The following is a 23,410-nucleotide window of genomic DNA, read 5'->3' on the forward strand; positions in this document are numbered from 1 at the left end:
ATAGGGCACTGGAATGCAAAGGTAGGAAGTCAGGAAACACCTGGAGTAACAGGCAAATTTGGCTTTGGAATACAGAATTAAGCAGGGCAAAGACTAATACAGTTTTGCCAAGAAAATGCACTGGTCATAGCAAACACCCTCTTCCAACAACACAAGAGAAGACTGTACACATGGACATCACCAGATGGTCAACACCAAAATCAGATTGATTATATTCTTTGCAGCCAAAGATGGAGAAGCTCTATACAATCAACAAAAACAAGACCAGGAGCTGACTGTGGCTCAGATCATGAACTCCTTATTGCTAAATTCAGACTTAAATTGAAGAAAGTAGGGAAAACCACTAGACCATTCAGGTATGACCTAAATCAAATCCCTTATGATTATAGACTGGAAGTGAGAAATAGATTTAAGGGCCTAGATCTGATAGAGTGCCTGATGAACTATGGACAGAGGTTCATGACATTGTACAGAAGACAGGGATCAAGACCATCCCCATGAAAAAGAAATGCAAAAAAGCAAAATGGCTGTCTGGAGAGGCCTTACAAATAGCTGTGAAAAGAAGAGAAGCGAAAAGCAAAGGAGAAAAGGAAAGATATAAGCATCTGAATGCAGAGTTCCAAAGAATAGCAAGAAGAGATAAGAAAGCTTTCCTCGGGGATCAATGCAAAGAAATAGAGGAAAACAACAGAATGGGAAAGACTAGTGATCTCTTCCAGAAAATTAGAGATACCAAGGGAACATTTCATGCAAAGATGGGCTCAATAAAGGACAGAAATGGTATGGACCTAACAGAAGCAGAAGATATTAAGAAGAGGTGGCAGGAATACACAGAAGAACTGTATAAAAAAGATCTTCACAACCAAGATAATCACGATGGTGTGATCACTGACCTAGAGCCAGACATCCTGGAATGTGAAGTCAAGTGGGCCTTAGAAAGCATCACTATGAACAAAGCTAGTGGAGGTGATGGAATTCCAGTTGAGCTATTTCAAATACTGAAAGATGATGCTGTGAAAGTGCTCAATCAATACGCCAGCAAATTGGGAAAACTCGGCAGTGGCCACAGGACTGGAAAAGGTCAGTTTCATTCCAATCCCAAGGAAAGGCAGTGCCAAAGAATGCTCAAATTACCGCACAATTGCACTCATCTCACACGCTAGTCAGTTCAGTTCAGTTCAGTTGCTCAGTCGTGTCCGACTCTTTGCGACCCCATGAATCGCAGCACGCCAGGCCTCCCTGTCCATCACCAACTTCCAGACTTGACTCAGACTTATGTCCATCGAGTCACTGATGCCATCCAGCCATCTCATCCTCTGTCATCCCCTTCTCCTCCTGCCCCCAATCCCTCCCAGCATCAGAGTCTTTTCCAATGAGTCAGCTCTTTGCATGAGGTGGCCAAAGTACTGGAGTTTCAGCTTTAGCATCATTCCTTCCAAAGAAATCCAGGGCTGATCTCCTTCAGAATGGAGTGGTTGGATCTCCTTGCAGTCCAAGGGACTCTCAAGAGTCTTCTCCAACACCACAGTTCAAAAACATCAATTCTTCAGCTCTCAGTTTTCTTCACAGTCCAACTCTCACATCCATACATGACCACTGGAAAAACCATACCCTTGACTAGACGGACCTTTGTTGGCAAAGTAATGTCTCTGCTTTTCAATACGCTGTCTAGGTTGGTCATAACTTTTCTTCTAAGGAGTAAGCGTCTTTTAATTTCATGGCTGTAGTCACCATCTGCAGTGATTTTGGAGCCCAAAAAAATAAAGTCTGACACTGTTGCCACTGTTTCCCCATCTATTTCCCATTACTCAGCTCTAAAAAAAGAATGAAATAATGCCATTTGCAGCACCATGGATTGATCTAGAGATTATCATGCTAAGTGAAATAAGCCAGAGAGAGATAACATATGACATTGCTTATATGTAGAATCCAAAAGAAAAAAGATACAAAGGAGTTTATTTACAAAGCAGAAATAGACCCACTGACATAGAAAACAAACTTATGGTTACCAAAGGGAAAAGTGGTGGGGAGAGGGATAAATTAAGAGTTTGAGATTAACATATACACACTATTATATATAAAATAAAATAGGTAACGGGAACTATACTCAATATTTTGTATTGCCATATGAGGAAAAAGAATCTGAAAAAATACATCTGTGTGTGTGTATAACTGAATCACTGTGCTGTACCCTACAAGCTAACAGCTTTGTCAGTCAGCTACTCCATCCAGGCGTCCCTGGGGCTCAGATGGTGAAGAACCCGCCTGCTGTGTGGGAGACCTGGGTTCAACCCCTGGGTTGGGAAGATCCCCTGGAGAAGGGAGAGGCTACCCACTCCAGTATTCTTGCCTGGAGAATTCTATGGACAGAGGAGGCTGGGGGGCTCCAGTCTGTGGGGTCACAGAGCAGGATGTGACTGAGCCTGCACACAAGAGAATGCATGTATTTTCCTTAGTTCTTTTTTGGTATTTATTTAGATCATTTTGAGTGAAATTATAATCCTATTCTAGTTGTCTTAGTTTTATTTACTCTGAATGTCAGTTTTCTGAATTCGAGTTGGGCATGCTTTTCCTCAGTTGGCTGTTTAGTACACATGTAGCCTGCATGGCCTCTGTTGCAGCCCTCTTCTCTGCCTGTTGATGTGGCCACGGAAGACAGTACTGCAAGGACTGAGGGCCAGGTCCCAGTGAAACTTCGGTTGCTAAACCAGATAGCATCCAGTTCATTAACTGCTCTTCCGAACTTTCAGACCTTTTAACCAAAATTCAGTCCTATGTTTCCTACTGTGAGATTCAGTTTGTTAGTGTAGTAGCTTTTAGAGAAACCTACCAGCATCGTAGCTTTGAGATACCTCACTTAAGTGCTCAAAATGACAGTAACTGCAGATCATAGTTACATAATTCTTTTGTATTGTTCAGAATGTTTTCATAAACACCTTTTGTTTTTTATTTAAAAACACCGAGAGTAGAGTTGATGTGACTGTACCCTCTTGCAAATGGAAGCAGATGTTTCTCAGAGGCCAGTGGATCCCCCTCCTCCATCCTCGCTGAGCCCTCCCGTGTCTCTCTGCAGCGTGTACTCTGGGCACCAGTCCATCCTCATCCCACCGGCAGAGCTGGAGACCAACCCTGCCTTGTGGCTGCTTGCTGTGAGTCAGTACAAAGTCCGGGATACGTTTTGCTCCTATTCAGTGATGGAACTGTGCACCAAGGGGCTGGGATCACAGACAGAATCCCTCAAGGTAAGCAATGCAAGAGTGCCTGGAGCATTGCCAGCATCCTGGGGAAACACAGTATTGGAGGGCATGGAAGAGGTGTGGTGGGGCAGCCACTGTCACCTGAGGATTTACAGAGTTGCTTCTACATGAAAACCTCGTTTTATACCATGAATGTTTTCCCACTGCCAGAGTTAGAGATCAGAACGTATGTTATTGATGTCTTTAATTCTGTTCGGGCTGCTCGGAGTGGCCTGAACTGCCTTTTTAATTGTTGGTAGATTCAGTTTTATTCCAGTGATGAGGTTACAGTCATAGGTCTTAATTTAGCCACTCATTTTGTTTTTCTTGACGACTTTGATTGGTATATCTGGATCCTAACCAGATTTCATTTGTACAGTTCAGTGAACAGTGGTTTGGTTTTATTTGTTAATATTCAATTACCATTATGTGATAGCCGAGGACATCTGGGTAGACATACCATAATGTTCAAGTAACTAGGAGAGAATAATTGTAAGACCTGTTATTGTTAGTATTCCAATTGTTCACTGTTTCTATGCTCATATGTGAGAGAGAGAGAGAGAGAGTGTGTGTATACCCAGGTTATATTTGTGTGTATGTATATATACATACAAATTACCTATACACTTGGCATTAGTAAAGCAATGTATTTCTCTCTCCTGGATTTTGTTTCCCTATTCAGATCCAGTGCATTAAGCTTGAATGAGAAAGCAAAATGCATGGTAACTTTGATATTAAGCTACAGAAATAAATTATTATTTCTTCAGTTCAGTCGCTGAGCCATGTTGGACTTTGCGACCCCATGGACCGCAGTACGCCAGGCCTCCCTGTCCATCACCAACTCTCAGAGTTTATCCAAACTCATGTCCATTGACTCAGTGATGCCATCCCACCATCTCATCCTCTGTTGTCCCCTTCTCCTCCCGCCTTCAATCTTTCCCAGCATCAGGGTCTTTTCAAATGAGTCAGCTCTTCGCATCAGGTAGTCAAAGTTTTCAAGTTTCAGCTTCAACATCAGTCCTTCCAGTGAACACTCAGGACTGATGTCCTTTAAGATGGACTGGTTGGATCTCCTTGCAGTCCAAGGGACTCTCAAGAGTCTACTCCAACACCACAGTTCAAAAGCATCAATTCTTTGGTGCTCAGCTTTCTTTATAGTCCAACTCTCACATCCCTACATGACTACTGGAAAAACCATAGCTTTGACTCTGTGGACCTTTGTTGGCAAAGGAATGTCTCTGATTTTTAATATGCTGTCTAGGTTGGTCATAACTTTCCTTCCAAGGAGTAAAGTGTCTTTTGATTTTATGGCTGCAGTCACCATCTGCAGTGATTTTGGAGCCCCCCGAAATTAAGTCAGCCACTGTTTCCACTGTTTCCCCATCTATTTCTCATGAAGTGGTGGGACCAGATGCCATGATCTTAGTTTTCTGAATCTTGTGTTTTTAAGCCAACTTTTCCACTCTTCTCTTTCACTTTCATCAAGAGACTCTTTAGTTCCTCTTCACTTTCTGCCATAAGGGTGGTGTCATCTGCATATCTGAGGTTATTGATATTTTCTCCCGGCAGTCTTGATGCCAGCTTATGCTTCATCCAGCCCAGCATTTTGCATGATGTACTCTGCATAGAAGTTAAATAAGCAGGGTAACAATATACAGCCTTGACGTACTCCTTTTCCTGTTTCAAACCAGTCTGTTGTTCCATGTCCAGTTCTAACTGTTGGTTCTTGATCTGCAGATAGGTTTCTCAAGAGGCAGGTCAGGTGGTCTGGTATTCCCATCTCTTTCAGAATCTTCCACAGTTTATTGTGATCCACACAGTCAAAGGCTTTGGTATAGTCAATAAAGTAGAAATAGATGTTTCTCTGAAACTCCCTTGCTTTTTCTATGATCCAGTGGATGTTGGCAATTTGATCTCTGGTTCCTCTGCCTTTTCTAAATCCAGCTTGAACATCTGGAAGTTCACGGTTCACGTACTGTTGAAGCCTGGCTTGGAGAATTACTTTCCTAGCGTGTGATGTGAGTGCAGTTGTGCTGTAGTTGAGCATTCTTTGGTGTTGCCTTTCCTTGGAATTGGAATGAAAACTGACCGTTTCCAGTCCTGTGGCCACTGTTGAGTTTTCCAAATTTGCTGGCATATTATTTCTTGAAGTTATATTTATATAGCAAAAGAAATTTATAAAACATAATTATTATTCATGTCCACCTATGTATGCTACAAAATGATTATGTTTCATGAACTTTCCCACAGGGTACATATGTAAATGACCAAATGAAATAAATGAAATCTAAGCACTTCACACTTTGATTAGTTTAACGCTTACAGTGGCTCTCTGAACTGGATCCATTATTGTCTCCATTTAAAGATGAGAAGACTTACATTACAGAGAAATCAAGCACCTTTTCCAAGTTCTTATATTTAATAAACTTCAGGGCCAAATTTTGAATCTCTGGCCCCAGGTGCACCGTCCAGAGCACAGGCTGCATTCCCCCAGAACATGTGTGTGTTAGGGGACGTCCTGTTTGGCACACTCATCTTGCCCCATGTAGCAGCATGTCTGGAAGGTCGCCCTCAGCACAGGGACCCTGTCAGCTCGCCCAGCTGCGGCTGGCTCCTGGTGACTTTCCTGTGTGCGCTGGAGACCCCGTCGCTCCCATGCTCCCATGTCAGTGCCATTCCCATCACGGTCTGTGCTCTTCCTGGGCTCTGTCTGGGTGTGTTATGCTCAAGACACTTAATTTCCAGCTCCAGGGTGTTTCCATGTCATTCGCTTGATGGAATTTGGGCAGAAATGAGCTGTGCTTCATCGTGACAGTTCAAGCTCAGGACCTGAAAGGAGAACGGTGTTTAAGAAGCTGCCCAGATGTTTTTGTTTTCCATTCCTGTATTAAAAGTAGGTTTCTCATTTCTCTCCAATGTGTGTTCTGTGTGTCCAGGCTCACAGGAGTATATACAGGTGCTTCTGTTCCTCCCCGTACCCTGTCCTTTAATTATGTTATCCAGATCTTGTTTTTCTTCAACTTTGCTCCTTATTATGCTGCTTCAGTTACTTAAATGCTTGTAATGGCATCCTTGATAATCGGATATGGGCCGTTCTTTGTTTACACGTATGTTCTATAGCATTTTGATTACTAGTGTGGACTCAGAGCTCTGGGAATGAATATCTTTGTGGAGTTGCTGCGGGTTTTGTGGGTCTGGGTGAGGAGCCTGCAGGTCACACCGTAACACTGGCAAGTGTGACCTCCTGCCTCTGTCGTTATTCGTAGGCACGAGGACTGGACTTGTCCCGCGTGCGGACCTGTGTGGTGGTGGCAGAGGAGCGGCCCCGAATAGCACTCACCCAGTCTTTCTCGAAACTGTTCAAAGACCTGGGCCTCCACCCGCGGGCCGTTAGCACCTCGTTTGGCTGTCGAGTGAACCTGGCAATTTGCTTGCAGGTGAGTTTCCTTGATGCCAATAAGTGCGTGGGTTACAGAGTGACTTTTAAAGACAGGCATACAGCGCCAAACTGCTCACCACAGTTCCCTGCTGATGCTAACCCATATTTAGAAGGAATCTTTCAATCAAATGCATGTGGTTGGTGCACACTTGTTTCCTTTTTCTTTTAGTTAAAGTCTGCATTTGTCAGTAACCATTATTCATAACTAGCATTCACAGGCTTATTCTGTCCTGGGACATTTCAAGTTTTGTAGCAAGAGTTGCTGTTTGTCCAAACCTCTCAAGTCAGGCTCTTTAAAGATGAGATACTAAACAAATGTTTCACTGTGGCAAGAAATCCTGTCCCTTGAAGTAATTAGTCTCTTGTATGCAGACAGTGATTTCTGTAGGGAGAATTCCAGTACGTTATGCAGGTTCACAAATTTGCTCCTGTGGTGACACCATTGAAGTAACACTTCAATGCCGCACTTAATTGCCGCATTTCTAAGGTAGAGCTATAAGTGAGGCTGACCTCGTAAGGTAGCCTGTATCCTATGTGGCCAAAAATATTTGTTTCCTGTCTCTTCATTAGCCCACTTCTGACCATCTTCACTGTTCTCTCCTGCTCTGAACTCTTTACCTGAGATCTAGTTTATGAAGGAGAGGAAAGTCATGTGGGAACCTCCCCCCAGTGCCCTTCAGGCCGCCTCAGCCAAAATGAACTGCTCCCAGGCTCAGCTGCAGGCTCAGTTCCTTTGCGCTTATGAAAAGGACAGGAACTTCCTTTACAGCAGGTGCTGGAGTGGAGGACAGTTGCCTCAAACCAACTCCCCGAGCTCCCCTCCCTGCCACCCATCATGTCCCCCATGTGTAGCCCAAGATGCTGCTTCTAGTTCCCCTTGGGCAACCATGGAAAGCTCCTGGTCTGCTGACTCCTGGGCTAGAGCTCTCAGTATTTAGACTTCAGAGACAAAGGACTGACTGTCCCCACATGATCAGTCTAATAAGATCACTTTAGAAAAATCAGCGACAGGAAGGTTTTCTGATTTTCATTAGATGTTCCTTGCCTCTGTCTCCCTTCTCTTTGAATCAGCTCCATTTTTAAACGTGTGTAACTACCAGAGTCCTCAGGAGTCCACTGAGCCTTGTTCTGTGATTGAAGTAATCTGAAGGATTGGATTGATTTGCCCAGCTAGTCCTTTAAATGCTGAGATTTTCTTTTCCTCTTCACCTTTATCTGTTCTGCTTGAGAAGAAATGAGAAATGCACTCATTAGATGAATCCAGCTATAGGATTCTGTAACACTCCCTTCTCCTGCAAGCAGTGAATCACGAGTCCACAGGAATCTGAGAGAGACAGGCTCCTGCCCACAGCAATGTTATTCTTCTCTCTCAGAATGCTGGAAAATGAAGGGAGAAGGACATAGAATAGATCCCATATTAACAAACATTCAGCACTTGTCCACTTCACACAGGCAACAAAGAATTCTACAACACTTTATAATATATAAAATTAAAACTTTGTAGACACTAGAAATAAAGCACTTATGTTATTTACCTCTTTTTTTCATTTATTTCCATCTACTTAATCCAAAATGTTTTAAGAAGTTTTTATAAGGAAGCAGTAAATTAAGTAGGGAAAAGTAAAATACACTAAAAATAATAGAAAGGGTAGAGCTGACAGAAAATAAGGGTAAGAAGCCAGGAATGAAGTTGGCACATAGGTACTTGGCACCTTGTGGCCTGAAATACAAGCGCCATCTGTCTGTGTCCTTACCACCTAGCACTGGACCTGGTGGTGCTTTGTAAATATTTAATAAATATGTGTTGCAAGAATGTGGAATACTTGAAGTTCTATACTTTTAATAAAGAAAACTAATATATTCTTTTATGGAAAGCAACCCCATCAGCATGATGCGGAGGCAGAGTGGGCATTGCCAGTCCCGGGCCACAGTGCTCGTTTGGGATCTTGGCAGCGTCTCTAAGGGGTTTTGTATGTTTTAAGTTTTTCTGCTTGTGTGCTTTACTTGAATCTAATTTTCAGCCAGTTTTCCTTTTTCTGAATGATCAGTATTAGCAAAGAGCTGACAGTATTAATGAGTCTGGCAGCAGAGATGAATCAGGTGAACTCAAGTGCGTCCCCCTGAGCAGTGCAGGCCTCCCCCTGCTGTGCCTGCAGCCAGGTGTGCCTCAGAGTTGTGGAGTTCTGTGGTTTGGGGGGCTGGACCATGTGTGCTCACAGCAGGCTGTGTGCAGAACCCTGTTACCCCACATGTGGATGTGGGGTCTCTGGCATGTTCCATCCTGGGAGTAGCCTCATGTCAGCCAGAGTCAGATTTTACTTAGATAAACTCAAGACACAGTTCTGGCCCTCAGGGACCCACATGGACAGTAGACATACAGATGAATTTTTCAGTAAGTGAGTAAAATATTCTTAGGAAAACTGAAGTAAGAGCATAAAAGGGGTACAGAGGAGGCAGTTTTATGGTTAGGTTAGCCAAGAAGGACGTCTCTGAGTTGACAGTTCTGCAAAGCGCCCTGTGACATGAACATACAAAAATGTGGGCAAAAGCAACAACAAGCGCAAGGCAGGGTTGGTCAGTGGAAATGTTTATTTTCTATTAATTTTTGCATAAATAAAAAAATATGTGATTGTGATCCCAAATAAGATCTTCATGACGAAGATAACCACAATGGTGTAATCACTCACCTGGAGCCAGACATCCTGGAGTGCGAAGTCAGGCGGGCCTTAGGAAGCATCACTACAAACAAAGCTAGTGGAAGTGATGGAATTCCAGCTGAGCTATTTCAAATCCTAAAAGATTATGCTGTTAAAGTGGAAATTTCTATTTGGAAATTTAAACTCCAAATTTAAATTTAGAAAACTCAGCAATGGTCACAGGACTGGAAAAGATCGGTTTTCATTCCAATCCCAAAGAAAGGCAACACCAAAGAGTGTTCAGACTATCATACAACTGCACTCACATCACATGCTAGCAAAGTAATGCTCAAAATTCTCCAAGCCAGGCTCCAACAGTATGTGAACTGTGAACTTCCAGATGTTCAAGATGGATTTATAAAGGCCTGAGGAACCAGATTTCAAATTGCCAACATCCGTTGGATCATAGAAAAAGCAAGAGAGTTCCAGAAAAACATCTACTTCTGTTTTATTGACTAAGCCATAGCCTTTCACTGTGTGGATCACAACAAACTGGAAAATTCTTCAAGAGATGGGAATTCCAGACCACCTTACCTGCCTCCTGAGAAATCTGTATGCAGATCAAGAAGCAACACTTAGAACCAGACATTGAACAACAGACTGGTTCCAAAATGGGAAAGGAGTACATCAAGGTTGTATATTGTCACCCAGCTTATTTAACTTATATGCAGAGTACATAATGCAAAATGCTGGGCTGGATGAAGCACAAGCTGGAATCAAGATTGCTGGGAGAAACATCAATAACCTCAGATACACAGATGATGCCACACTTATGGCAGAAAGTAAGGAAGAACTAAAGAGCCTCTTGATAGAAGTGAAAGAGGAGAGTGAAAAAGTTGGCTTAAAATTCAACATTCGAAAAGCTAAGATCATGGCATCTGGTCCCATCACTTCATGGCAAATAGATGGGGAAACAATGGAAACAGTGAGAGACTTTATTTTCTTGGGCTCCAAAATCACTGCAGATGGTGACTGCAGCCATGAAATTAAAAGGCACTTGCTCCTTGGAAGAAAAGCTATGACCAACCTAGACAACATATTAAAAATCAGAGACATTCCTTTGCCAACAAAGGTCTGTCTAGTCAAAGCTATTGTTTTTCTAGTAGTTCATGTATGGATGTGAGAGTTGGACCATAAAGAAAGCTGAATGCCACATAATTGATGCTTTTGAACTGTGGTGTTAGAGCAGACTCTTGAGAGTCCCTTGGACAGCAAGGAAATCAAACCAATCCATCCTAAAGGAAATCATTCCTGAATATATTCATTGGAAGGACTGATGCTGAAATAACTGCAATACTTTGGTCAACTGATATGAAGAACTGACTCACTGGAAAAGACCCTGATGCTGGGAAAGATTGAAGGCGGGAGGAGAAGGGAACGACAGAGAATGAGATGGTTGGATGGCATCACTGATTCGATGGACATGAGTTTGAGTAAGCTCCAAGAGTTGGTGATGGACAGGGAGGCCTGGCATGCTGCAGTGCATGGGGTTGCTAAGAGTCAGGCATGACTGAGTGACTGAACTGAACTGACCCAAAACAGAGAAGGCATAGCTTGAGGTTGAGGTCTGAGAGCAGAAGCCCCACATTTCTTGTTCCCATTGTATTTCTGCAGGGCCTGACACATGAGAAATATGTAATAAAGATATTAAATATACCAAAACTGAATTTTTAAGAACAATTATACAAATAAGGAAAACAACCTGAAAAGTTATGAATTTTTAGAGACTGAATTTTTTACCAAAGAATATTTATTTTAAGAAGCAAAAAATCGGGAAATACAGACCAGCCAATAAATAATACCCATCTGCCTAGAGAGAATCACCATCAATTCCTTAATGTAAAAACATGAAAAACAGAAATGCTAAGGTATTTCCCAAATTCCAAGCCCCGTCCTAAGCGCTTGAAGGTATTGTGAAGGTCATGCCATTTTTCTTATGGAACCCCAGGGTTACCAGCGTGTGTCAAAACAGTGAGTGTTTTCAGTTGATTGGTTGTTGTTTGAGGGCATGTTTTCTCAGCTGGATGGCCCGCCATGCTTCCTCAGGGCCTCGACTGGGCTGAGTGCTCTGGGAGAGGGCAGGCCTCCATCTCTCAAGGTACGTAGCCAGGGACCTTATCCAGACAAGGAATGGAGCCGCATCTGAGCTGTGCTCTCAGAATCACGTTTCTAGTGTCCGTGGGCCCCCTTCTAGAAGTGTCCCTTGGTCTTGGGGAGGCTGAGTTGTGCAACTAGCAGGTTGTGGTGACTGTAGAAAGAAATGTTGGTGATGCATGAGATTCTGAGGGACCTGAGTGGGGCGGCACAAGGCCAGACCCACACAGGACTGTTCCCATGCAGAAACCTGGGCTTGTTCCAGCTTTCTCAGGATGTTGGGAGGGACAGTCAGCCGGGGAAGACATGCAGCATCCGAGGAGAGCTGCCCCTAGTGGCTTTAGGGTCTTTCGCCTGTGGACTCGGTTGCTTTTGGATGGTGGAGGTGGGCACCGGAACCTGGCAGATGAGAGGGAAGGGGATGCAGCGTCTTGGAGGACAGAGCTGAGGGGGAGGCAGTCTGGGGAGTCCCTCCCGCACTGCTGAGCGAGGAGCCTGAGGTTTGGTCCATGCTTCATGCGTACTCTGAACTCTTTTCTTGTCCTAATCTTGTAGATGAGCAGGGCTAGAAAGCCTGAAGATTCACAGACTTCCAGGGTCACCTTCATTATTGTAGTAAGAAACTTGAAGCTATTTCAGTGAGGAACACTCGACAGATTTGGTCAATTAAATTCATACTCCCCGCTTTCTCAGTAAAGAACAGAAACTAGAGAAAAGTACCATAAAATCAACACCCACTGACCGTATGTATGAAAAGCAGTTCTTCAGGCCCACCTGCCCGTGGCCAGTCATCTGTTACCTCCTCTGTTGCTCTGTGGATATGTGAACATCTTTTTAGATTTTTTTTTAGCCTTTAATGGTACAGTGATTGATTTTAATGATTTCCATATTTGACATTGTTTTTGATCTTCTTTTTACTTTGTTCTCTGCTTTTTGCATTCTCCTCCCCACCCCTCCCTCTTCTTCATCCCACTTGTACTGCTGGGTTGTCTGTTTCTGTGTCTGTGTGTGTCCTCGATGTTCGGTTTCTGTTGGTCTGGTGTCCTCTGCTCCCACCTCCTGCTGCTGTAGCCTCACCGGCTGTGGAAGCTGGCCGAGCAGGTAGGGACTGCCCGCCCGTCCACACCAGTGCCTGTAACCACACAGTCTCATCAGCTCCCAGCAGTGGGCAGACGAGGAGTTGAGTGCGGAGATGGGCTGGGCTTGTGGACCCATGGGCAGGAGGGCCGACAGCCAGCGTGATGTCACGTCTCAGATCTCTTCAGACGTCTTGCATTTGTGACAAACGCTGTGCTTCCATTTACACGATCTGTGGTGTCTTTGCCAGTTTGGGGTCATCTCTGTTTTGCTTCATTTTTTGCTTCTAGTGACCTGTTTTCTGATTTCTTGGTTTTTAATTGGCCTCTTGTGGTTACGTGCTTTGCATTGCTCAGACCACAAACTGTTCCTCCACTCAGCTCTGGTCTGTGACACAGCCCCCGGAGTAGCCGCAGGTCAGCAAGGGTGCTGTGTCCTCACGGCAGGGCAGCTCCTCCTCCAGGCTGATTGCATGTGCTTTCTCAGGGGACGGGGGAGGTTATCGTGTGGTCCAGTGTGGTGTAATGAAGGTGTCTTTATTTTTTTCTTTTTCTTATATTGAAGTGTGCCTTTGATATAAGGTTACGATTCTCTCATGAAGAATTTTAGTGTAGTTCTTCAAATAAATCTGAGAGTCTCCTTATTTTTTGACAGATTTTTTTTTCTTTTAGGTTCTGTCTTTTTCTACCAAAAGTAGTGCATTACTTTCCCAGGAAATGTATGTAGAATTTTTGTTTGTAATGTAGCTTTAATGCCATTGCTTTTATATAAACAGAGATGATTGTTCAGAAATCAACTCGGTATGTATTTTGAAGAGATTTATGATCCCAGGATTTCAGGACCCTGTGTTTAAATAAATAGTTCAGACCACAGGGTGCTGCTGAGATGACCAGTGATAAACATGCTACCTCCCTGACTTACGTCTTGGGCAAAAACGGCCTCCCACCCTGGAGGAAAACCAGGGCACAGTGAACCAGAATGAACAAGATCATTGTCTTTTATCTCTTCTTCCTCAGTCTGTCAGCTCATGTAACATGTTCTGCCTCAGTACCTTGAGCTCTGAAAATACACTTTTGGGGATGCATGTAGTGAAAGCCTCTCAGCAAATGATGCTTCACTTCCTCAACAACCTGCTTTTGCCAAACCTCTGCTACCTCTGTAATTTCAGCCTCTTTTTATTTGGAGAGATGCCCCTTTCCTTTCTAATTTTCATAAATGATTAGCAGTCAAGCTATATGAAAGTCAGTTATCTTGGTAAGATATTCTTTCAGAGTTAGGTTATCAAGGGAGAGGTGTGGTTTTAGTGCTTTGGGGTTTTGTTCAGTTTCAGACCTTACCAAAGAAACGTTCCCAGCCAGTAGGAAGCACAGATGCAGCTCCTCCCAGGCAAACAGGATTAATCGCATTGTGTCCTTGCTTGCAGGGAACATCGGGGCCCGATCCGACCACCGTCTATGTGGACATGAGAGCTCTGAGACATGACAGGTATTGTGAATTTGTCTCCCGGCACCCAGAGTGCAGTGTTCCTCTGAAAGGAGGAGTGCAGTCGTCTGCCCTGAGCACAGGGGCCACAGAGTGAGCTTTCGCAACACTCCACGTACGTCACCTCACGTCCCACCGGGGCAGCAGCTCCTGATTCTGACAATAGCTATCCCAGAGCCGCTGCAGTCAGAGTGGCCTTTTCTCAAACTCTGTCAGACTTGACATTTTCTTGAACACTAGTCAGCTGCTGTTTTGCACCTCATAAAATATCAACGCTGCTCACATTTCTTTGCATGAGTCAAAAATTTTTGTCAAGGCATTTTCAGGAAAAACTGAACTGTAAGTCAAGTTACCTTTCTGTGCAATTTCCTAATAAGCAACCTTGAGCAAGAACGAAAGGGAATGTGCTGGTGGATGCTTGTGAATCCACCTCACGGGGTGGGACAGAAGGTGGGGAGAAAATCAGAAATCTGTCACAGAATTTCAGCTCCCAAAGGGGTGCCTCCTGATGTGCCTGAGGGGGAGAGAATTCTGTCGTTTTTCTACAGACGTCCCCAGTGATTGGGTTGTTCCTCTGTGTGGTTGTGGAGATTCCCGTGCATTGCTGTTTCTTTGACGTGATAATAGAGTGATTCTGATACAAAGAGTCCTTTTATAAGTGGCTGGAGGTGCTTGTGGATGTGTTGTGAGGCCAGATACTGTGCTCCGTGTCTGCTTGTTCTCAGTGGTGCCTACCGACATGTGCATTTGCTCACAACATGTGAGAGAGCTGGGGAGAGTTGTGGGTGGGAAACCAAGAGCCACCACTTGGCCTGGCCAAGTGTGTTCCTCTTGCCTGCTGAGTTCCCATGTGAGAGAGTGTCGGGGGCAAGGCTACAGAGGGGCCTGCCATGCCATTCAGGCCAGTCATACCCAGGTGGTATGCCCCACTGCAGATGGGTTGCCGTGGTGCCCTGTCTGATGAGCATGATGTGGGAAGTGGTCCTGGTGGCATGTGGTGGGTGGAGGCCAGTGAGGCAGCTGAACATCTTGCAGTGCCCAGGACAGGCCTCTGCCACACAGCAGATGACCAGAACGGCAGTGGTGCTGAGACTAAGAAGCACTGTGTTCCCCTGAACACTTTGTTCTGCTTCACTCTTGGTGGTGCCTCCGGATCCCCTGGAACCCTTGTTTTAGACCCTGCTGTTCACAGGGACTCCCAGGAGACAGCCCGTCTGGTAGCAGAAAGAACCACTGGCTCCCAAGAGACACCAGCCCCCTGCAGCAGAGGCCTATCCAGACATCTTCAAGATGCAGACCCTTAGTGCTGAAGAGATTAAGGGATCTCTTTGGGGGCATAACATTTCCAAACATAACTAGTAGGCTTTAAAAAGAAATTTGCTTTACTCCCTACAAAAATTATTTGAAGATAATTTTATGTTGGGTTGGCCCAAAACGATCATTGGGGTTTTTCCCTAAGATGCTGTTGTGGGCGCATCAGATACAGAACACCGTCAGTACACTTAAGGCAGGGCCGCCTGGTGGACCACACTAGGCTCCATCGGCTCCTCTTGGTGTGAGTGGCGCTCGTCCTCCAGGTCACCAGTGACCACTGGAGTGGCCATCAAGAGACAGGCGCCCCCATGCCCTCCTGACCAGCGCCAGGACATGCCATACTGGCTGTTTTCCATGGCTCTGAAGTGACCGGCTCCTGACAGCACCCGTGGGGCAGAAGGTGTGGTTTCCTGATTGTGCCATGTCCTGGGAGTGCTGGGTGGCGGTGTGCAGTCAGGAGAGAGCCTCCCTGTCTGTGGTGCACAGGCGGTGGACAGAGCTGCCCGCCCACTCCAGCCTACGCCCTCTTATGTCCCACAAGTTTCCTGGGTTTCTGTGAGCCTCCATCCCTCTCATATGTGCTGAACGCGTGTGCATGTCTCTCAGCTCTTCCAGGAGACACAGCTCTGCCTTCTTCTAGGGGTGGTTTTTTCTTTGCTCTTGTGGATATTCTCAAGTGGGTGAAAGACCACCCCACCCCACCCCCCCCCACCATGTGGCATTTGCTGACAAGACAGGACCACCCCTGAGTGGTCCTGGTGCCCCTTCCTGCTTGCCTGAAATCACTGACATAGAGCACTGTTCCATGCTGACCAGAGAAGAAACTCTTTGTCCGGCCGGCATGCTTGCCCAGGTCCCTGCCACCACTCAGCAGGGAGGAGGCCACAGGGAAATTCTTAGCAGTAGAGTTTTCGCATTTCAGATAAGATCCACCTGCCCAGCAGGGACAGGAGACAAGATGAACTCTGAGGGCAGGATGAGGACGAGAGGCCGGCTGCCCTGAAGCAACTAGAGAAACAACATAATCTTATACCTGAAGCAACTAGAGAAAGAAGGACAAACAAAACCCAAAGTTAATACCAGAAAGAAAGCATACAGATCAGAGCAGAAAAAAGTGAAATAGAAGCAAAATAGTAGTAAAGATGAATAAAACTAAAAGGATGGTTCATTGACAAGACAAATAAAATTGATAACTTTTAGCCCAGATGTATCAAGGAAAAAAGAGAAATCAAATTGATAAAATTGGAAATGAGGGGGTTCCCTTTCACTCCATTTTCCTGAAGTAAAAGTTGTCTGTAGATGATTGGTCAGCATCACACTCTGAGAGTAACATGGAGAGAACTGAACCCAGTCATGGGATAAAGTAATACAGCTGAGGAGGGCTCAGTGGGCTGGGTTGTGACTGGCACCAGGGTCCTCCACAGTTCTTGAGTACCTCACCAGCAAATAGTTCTTAGATTGAAAAGCACTTCTTTCCAGAAAGGAGATTTTGCTGTCTGAACTGACCAGTCCTCTCCAGTGTCCCTGGCTGAGGCGGTGGATGCTGTGCTATGGGGTCTGTGGCCCCTGTGTTGCAGGGGACAGGCCCAAGAGGTCTGCTGTCACAGGAGTGGCAGCTCTTTGAGGAATGCAGCTTAATGCTCACTCTCCCTTTTCTGCACACGCTGTATTGACCCCGTTACATCAATGCACAGACGCTGTGGGTTGATAGGTGGGGCTGCGTCTCCATGCTCTTGTGGCCTGTGTGGTGGCCCCCACTGTCTCCTCTCTGCAGTTGTCTGCTTTTTCTTTGACTCCTCGACTCCCTTTGCATTGGGTAATGCTTGTCAACAGAGCTAATGTGCCCATCAAACTGCTGGGCGTTGACCCAAGTGCTAGATGTGGAGGAGGGAGCCAGGGTCCAGAGCACACAGTAGTAACACCTTCTGTTTTTCTTTGTAGAGTACGCTTAGTGGAAAGAGGCTCTCCTCATAGTTTGCCCCTGATGGAGTCAGGAAAAGTAAGTACGGAAGAAAGGTACATGCATATACATTTGAACACAAGTCTCAGTTTGGGGGCTTTGAAAAGTTAAGAAGTACATGGAAGACTGTTTTCCAAAAAAGTTTTCTTGAAAAGTAATAAATCCAAAGAGTTGGACACGACTGAGCAACTGAACTGAATATATCAACTGGTTTTGACTATGAGCACAGAACGTCAAAGGAAGCCCCAGGGCCATGGCACCTTCTCTCTTGTTCTGTTCTGTTCTGCGTGGCCTCCACTCCCACGGGTGTCTCCGGGTCTACAGCAGCTTTTCCAACTCCAGCCCTTCCTTGCATTCCACCCAGAGGAGGAGCAGCAGGAAAAGGAGGCCATAGGGACAGCTCCTCAGCCTCTTCACTCACACTTAGCACCTCTGGGCATGGTTACCCCAACTGAGAAAGGCAGGCTGGCAATGTTGTCGGTACATTGGGTCCAAATGTGCATGGGCCTTGGCCGGCAGGCAGAGCTTGTTTACTGTGGAACTAGACAAAGACTGGTTATCATGACAGCTAGTCGCCTGCCGTGTCATTTATAGAACTGAAGTGCAAGGAATGTATTTAAACCTGAATGAAGACTTTTTTTCACCCCGGCCCCTATTGTCAGATCTCTTCTCCACTTAACATAATTCTAGAGGCATGTTGTTTGGGACCTTTTACAGTCTGTGTCTTCACGGCTGATGGTTAGAGTTCTTGGTACTGTTTTCTTTAAGGTGGGATTCAGCACTGCCCACCCACCCAGCTTGACCTGGTGGGCCATTCACCAGACGTGCTCCCATAGCTCTCACTACAGGTGTGTTGCCTTATCTCAGCTGTACAGTTAGTAGCTGAACCAAGAGGGGCTCCATTCTAAACTTCCAGAATCAGCTTTTGATTCTTTACATGGTTCCAGTGGAATTCAGAGCATTTCTGAGCTAAATGTCCATTAAGAAGGAGGTGCTCAGTATCAATGTTGTGCTATTGTCAGCCAACAGGAAAAGTGGGCGGTGTGGCAGAGGAGGGGCAGGGCCGCAGGGGCGACATCTGCTTGGTGCGGCAGACGCTCTGGCGGAACTGCTGTCTCTTCTGGACACCACAAAGCAGCTCCGCTAGTTCTACTTTGCAAGCATCAAGCTTGTTAAATTATGTCATTTATCATGTTTTTGTTCAAAGTCTCACTTTTAGGATCATTTTAACACAGGCTTTGTCATTGTACATAATTACAATGAAATGTCATTGATTTGCTGTCATTATGTGATGCTGTGGTATACAATTTTGATTTAAAGCCATTCACTTTCTAAACCATTTTAATAGGGAAAACACGCACTTTGCATGAAGCATCTGCCTGTCTGCCTACTAACAAGACTGTTCCTTCCCACTTAGATACTTCCAGGGGTGCGGATCATCATTGCCAATCCAGAAACGAAAGGACCCTTGGGAGACTCACATCTGGGCGAGGTGAGGAATGGGATGGGTGTCTGTGAAGGTTCAGGATTATGAAGTGGTGTTTGCTTAGCGACTATCACATTTCTCTCCAAAACATTCAGCAAAGAGGAAACTTCCTGTGTGTGGGCAGAGTTTCCTTGTTTTTCAGCTCTCCATTTGAGTTCCATGTGCTTGCTTCACAGCAGAGAAGTCTTTCATCAGGAACATGATAGAGAATGTGCAGAGGGAATCTTGCCAAACCCAAAATCATAGCAGCACCAACAACCATGGCAGGCAGACTGGGGACACGACAGGTGTTTGTCTGGGTCAGAAAGTCACTTTTACTCCCTTGTATTGACGATGCAACCTATCCAGTGACCCCCCCACCCACCCTGTGCCCCACACACCACTGGCTGCATGCGGCCACAGGAGACCCTTCCTGGGCTGCTGTCCTGAAACGCCCTGCTTGCTGGCCATGAGCGCCCTCTGCCCTTCCCGTCCACTTCACTCCCTGATTAACCTGCTTCAACATGTCTGCCACCCCGCCCCCGTTTTCCTCTCCAAGGCCAGGCCACAGTGACCATGACCTGCCCACAAGGACTCTCCTATAGGTGCCACCCAGCCTGTGGTCAGCTGCCTCTCTTCTTCTAACCTGTCCTGGTCGCACACAAAGCACTGCCTTTGACGGGACCCGACTCACACACCAGCCCCTCCGCTCTCTCAGGCACCGTGGCACACACGCATACGTGTACACAGGGAGGGAGTGGTGTTGAGGCCTGAGTCTCAGCCACTGTCACCCCCAGACCCTTTTCCTTCTTGGGCAGTTTATTGGCCCCTCACTCATCTCTCTCCATGTGAAGATCAAAATCGAGATGATGAAATGCTATACGGACCGTATTTAGGAATTTCCTTTAAATGCACGTCTAAGAATGAAAATTAAACATGGTGCCTGCCATCTCTGGCCCCTGCTGTCCTCACAGCACACGGCCTTTCAGAGCTGAGCGCTGGGCCGAGGGGCGGAGACCCCTGCACCCTGGCATGCTGGGAACCTGTCTGACAGGTTCTCTTCCCCTCACTTGCTGGAGACCCTCATCCCTGGGCTGCTGCCTGGTTTGCCCTGGCAGGTGTGGCGGAGGGCTGCTGGCCAGACCCTTTGTCCCTGACTCAAATACTATTTCCCAAGATACAACATGCAGGCATTTTTATCCTCCATTTTTTGTTGTTACAATGCCTTTCTCTTCTAGAGTTTTTGTGTTGTGTTACTTTACTTTACAATATATTCCCCAAAGTATACAAGCCAGAAAGCTTTTTAACATTTTTCCAGCTTGCTTTTTGGAAACAATCAGTACATTTGAATAAATATAAGGAAACTCTTACAACCTCATTCATTTGATATTTATTTCAAAAGCCCTTAGTTCGTCTACTTCAACAGGATTCTCCGAGATGTTGGTTGGGGGTTTGCTCAAACGCGAGTGTGCTGCCATGTTTTCATTTCAGCAGACTTTGTGGTGACTGTGTTTCCCTGGAAACAAGCCGTCCTGTTTTTGCAGGCCAGGGACAGACAGAATACAATCCGTTGAATTGTAAAAGTAGTTTCTGCCCTGGACATCATGTCAGGTTAACTTATGCAGTCCATTTTGCTTCCTTTCAGATCTGGGTTCACAGTGCCCACAATGCCAGTGGTTACTTCACTATTTATGGAGATGAATCCCTCCAGTCGGATCACTTCAACTCAAGATTAAGCTTTGGAGACACACAGACAGTCTGGGCACGAACAGGCTACTTGGGATTTCTACGGAGAACTGAACTCACTGATGCAAATGGAGGTGAGAATTCCCAATAGGAGGCAGGAAGTCCCAGCCCCAGGAGAACATGTGTGCTTGCGTGCTTGCTGCAGGCAGCCTGGAGACAGCCAAGGGTGAGAGAGCCGGGGTGGGGCGAGAGAGAGCCCAGGGTGAGAGAGCCTGTTCAGGCTGTGTGCGTCAGCAGCTGAGGATGCACGTCCCATGCTCTGTCCTCCTCTGTGAGCTAGGAGCACGTGTGAAATCAGGGCAGGGGCCGGGGGCTGTGTTGTCTGTAACAAGTGCCTGTAAGTGCAGCTCACTGGCTTGTCACCAACTCTGGCACTTCCAGCCCCACCCAGGATCCCCCGAAGCTGCATTGTTCTCTTCCAAGCGGGAGGCACTGGCCTTGAGTGCTCTGGTCCTGCCAGGTGCCCTCAGGGAACAGTAGCGCAGAGGGGTAGCGCTGGGTGTGGGTGTGACACAGAACCGACATGTAGGAGCCTGTCTGCTCCTCACGTTGCTGATCCTGGAGTCCTCTCTCCACTCCTGAAAACAGAGGCAGGACTTGAGTGTTACTCCGGGGTGGGGGGCCTGAGGTTTCTTGTGAGATCTGCCAGCCCCGGAGATCAGTGAGACTTCCAGCCCACCTGCCTGGTAGGAGCCGTGCCAACCAGGCCAGACCAGCAAGAATGCAGGGGAAAAGTACCGAAATATTCTGGTGTTGTATTTTCTTTTACTTTTTTAAGGTTTAAAAAACAAAACATTTATGTAGGAAGGCTGAAATGATTGTATGCTAATTTGAAACAGGTAAGTTGTATAAGAACATTCCGTATTTTATATCCTCCAAGGATTGGATTCCATTTTGTGTGCTGTGTTCTTTCTTCAGACCTTCTAACTTCAGACTGGTGTTAAGCAGGAGCGTGGCTCGCTCCTTTCCGTAGGAGCCCAGCCTCTTCACCCTCACAGAGGGCAGGCACGTCCGTGCAGGCTGTGGAGTCTCAGCACAGACACATTATAAGGCTGGCAGCTGGTCGACACAGTGTCCTGGGCTGTGAAGCCCGCTCAGCTTCTCACTGCAGGCAAAAGCTCAGAAAACACCTTCCCATCACAGGGATCAGACTGGGGCGGCATTGATCTAGTCGCTGGCTGGCATTGTATTTTCAGTTTGGGGAAGTCATAGACTGTTTCACTGGAGGGTGCCCTCTGGGATTCCTTGAGGAACTAAGCTTAGCACTCAGCACTGTGGAGCCCAGTGGGGCTGGGAGGGTGGAGGCCCCAGCAGCTGTGAGCCCAGACCTCAGCACTGTGGAGTCCGTGGGGCTGGGAGGGTGGAGGCCCCAGCAGCTGCAGTCAGAAGTCAGCAAGTGACTGCCTCCATCTAGTCTGCCTTAGCCTGGAGATGGAGAAGATTTATTTTCTGGTATTGCACGTGTCAGTCACTTCTCGTAAACTCACCCTGATGCACTCAGTACCCTAAAGATGAAAGAGGTCTTGTTTTTAAGAGATGGACTGCATGTTGTCATTATCCCAAGGTTTACACAACTGACAAGAATAACTTTACCAATTACTTGAACTAAGGGAATCTTTGATTCAACATTCTCGGAAACTCAGCTTTCTTTCCCACTCAGACGTGTAGTGATAAGAGAGTTGAACCCTCATGTGATGGAACCACAGGGAGCTTGGTGTTGCTTTGGCTGTGCTGGGTCCTCTCATGTGACTCTACTGCATCTCAGGCAGTGCTGCCGAGGGATGTATGTGGAGGCTGCCCCTTGGGTGAAGGGACTGTGCAGGCATGTGGCTGGCCACACGGCCCCCACCCCCCACCGCCACACCTCGTCCCTGAGCATCTGGGGCTGCAGGTTCCCTGAGAAGGGAGACTGGACCCTTGCTCAGGGGTCTTTCTTGTACCTCTCTTCCATGTTCAGGGGTAGCGCTCGTCTTTATTCTTTAAGAGACTCGAGCAATTTTGCAGTGAAGCTCACATAGAGTCCATTCCCCACGCAGAGCGCCATGATGCCCTCTACGTGGTGGGGGCCCTGGACGAGGCCATGGAGCTGCGCGGCATGAGGTATCACCCGATAGACATCGAGACCTCGGTCATCAGAGCCCACAAGAGCGTCACGGAATGGTGAGGAGCGGGCAGGCAGCCCGAGGGCCAGGGTGAACCCGAACCTCTAATGAGCACCACTGGTGCGGTTGGTGCTCTTCCTGAGGGTGATGGACGGATGGCTGGGGGGTGTTTCCAAGGAGCCGATTGTTTGGTTTTTTGTTGCGGAAAACGTGATATAGGGGAAAACACTGTCCACAGGGAGCCTGAACCCAGCGAGCCCTGTGGGAAGGCCTCAGCTCCAGGAGAGGCCATGCTTGCCAGCGTCATAGGGTCGTCAATGACGGGTCACCCATCCCACCACCTTCGGAGGCCACACCGTGCCCGCCCTGGCCACTGGGTGGCTGTAACTTGCACGTGTCAGTCACTTCTAAACTCATCCTGATGCACTCAGTACCCTAAAGATGAAAGAGGTCTCCTTGCTTTTAAGGAAAGATGGACTGCATGTTGTCATTATCCCAAGGTTTACACAACTGACAAGAATAACTTTACCAATTACTTGAACTAAGGGAATCTTTGATTATGAACATTCTCGGAAACTCAGCTTTCTTTCCCACTCAGATGTGTAGTGATAAGAGAGTTGAACCCTCGTGTGATGGAACCACAGGGAGCTTGGTGTTGCTTTGGCTGTGCTGGGTCCTCTCATGTGACTCTACTGCATCTCAGGCAGTGCTGCCGAGGGATGTATGTGGAGGCTGCCCCTTGGGCGAAGGGACTGTGCCTGGAAGCAGCAGCACCAGTCACTCCTCAGGGCCTTCACAT

General features: G+C 46.6%; 1 protein-coding gene and 1 non-coding gene across 9 annotated transcripts in view; one reads left to right on the forward strand and one right to left on the reverse strand.

The window, feature by feature from the left end:
- Window positions 1-23,410, forward strand: part of DIP2C (disco interacting protein 2 homolog C) — a 294,092-nt gene that overhangs the window by 265,074 nt on the left and 5,608 nt on the right. For 4 of the 8 annotated variants that reach the window (XM_010811337.3, NM_001206073.2, XM_059892706.1 and 1 more), the window contains 7 exons: window positions 3,074-3,242; window positions 6,503-6,673; window positions 13,966-14,027; window positions 17,280-17,337; window positions 18,716-18,790; window positions 20,409-20,583; window positions 22,546-22,669. In XM_010811337.3, coding sequence (XP_010809639.1) covers window positions 3,074-3,242; window positions 6,503-6,673; window positions 13,966-14,027; window positions 17,280-17,337; window positions 18,716-18,790; window positions 20,409-20,583; window positions 22,546-22,669 — 834 coding nt within the window. Of the gene's footprint in view, window positions 1-3,073; window positions 3,243-6,502; window positions 6,674-12,536; window positions 12,567-13,965; window positions 14,028-17,279; window positions 17,338-18,715; window positions 18,791-20,408; window positions 20,584-22,545; window positions 22,670-23,410 lie in introns of all 8 variants that reach the window. The other 4 variants (XM_010811336.3, XM_010811338.3, XM_059892709.1 and 1 more) reach the window with 2 other exon arrangements.
- On the reverse strand, window positions 21,623-21,691 carry LOC112449447 (small nucleolar RNA SNORD31). The gene has a single exon (XR_003038012.1). It is a non-coding gene; the product is annotated as a small nucleolar RNA SNORD31 (small nucleolar RNA).

This window comes from Bos taurus, chromosome 13 (assembly GCF_002263795.3).
Source record: "Bos taurus isolate L1 Dominette 01449 registration number 42190680 breed Hereford chromosome 13, ARS-UCD2.0, whole genome shotgun sequence".
NCBI lineage: Eukaryota > Metazoa > Chordata > Mammalia > Artiodactyla > Bovidae > Bos > Bos taurus.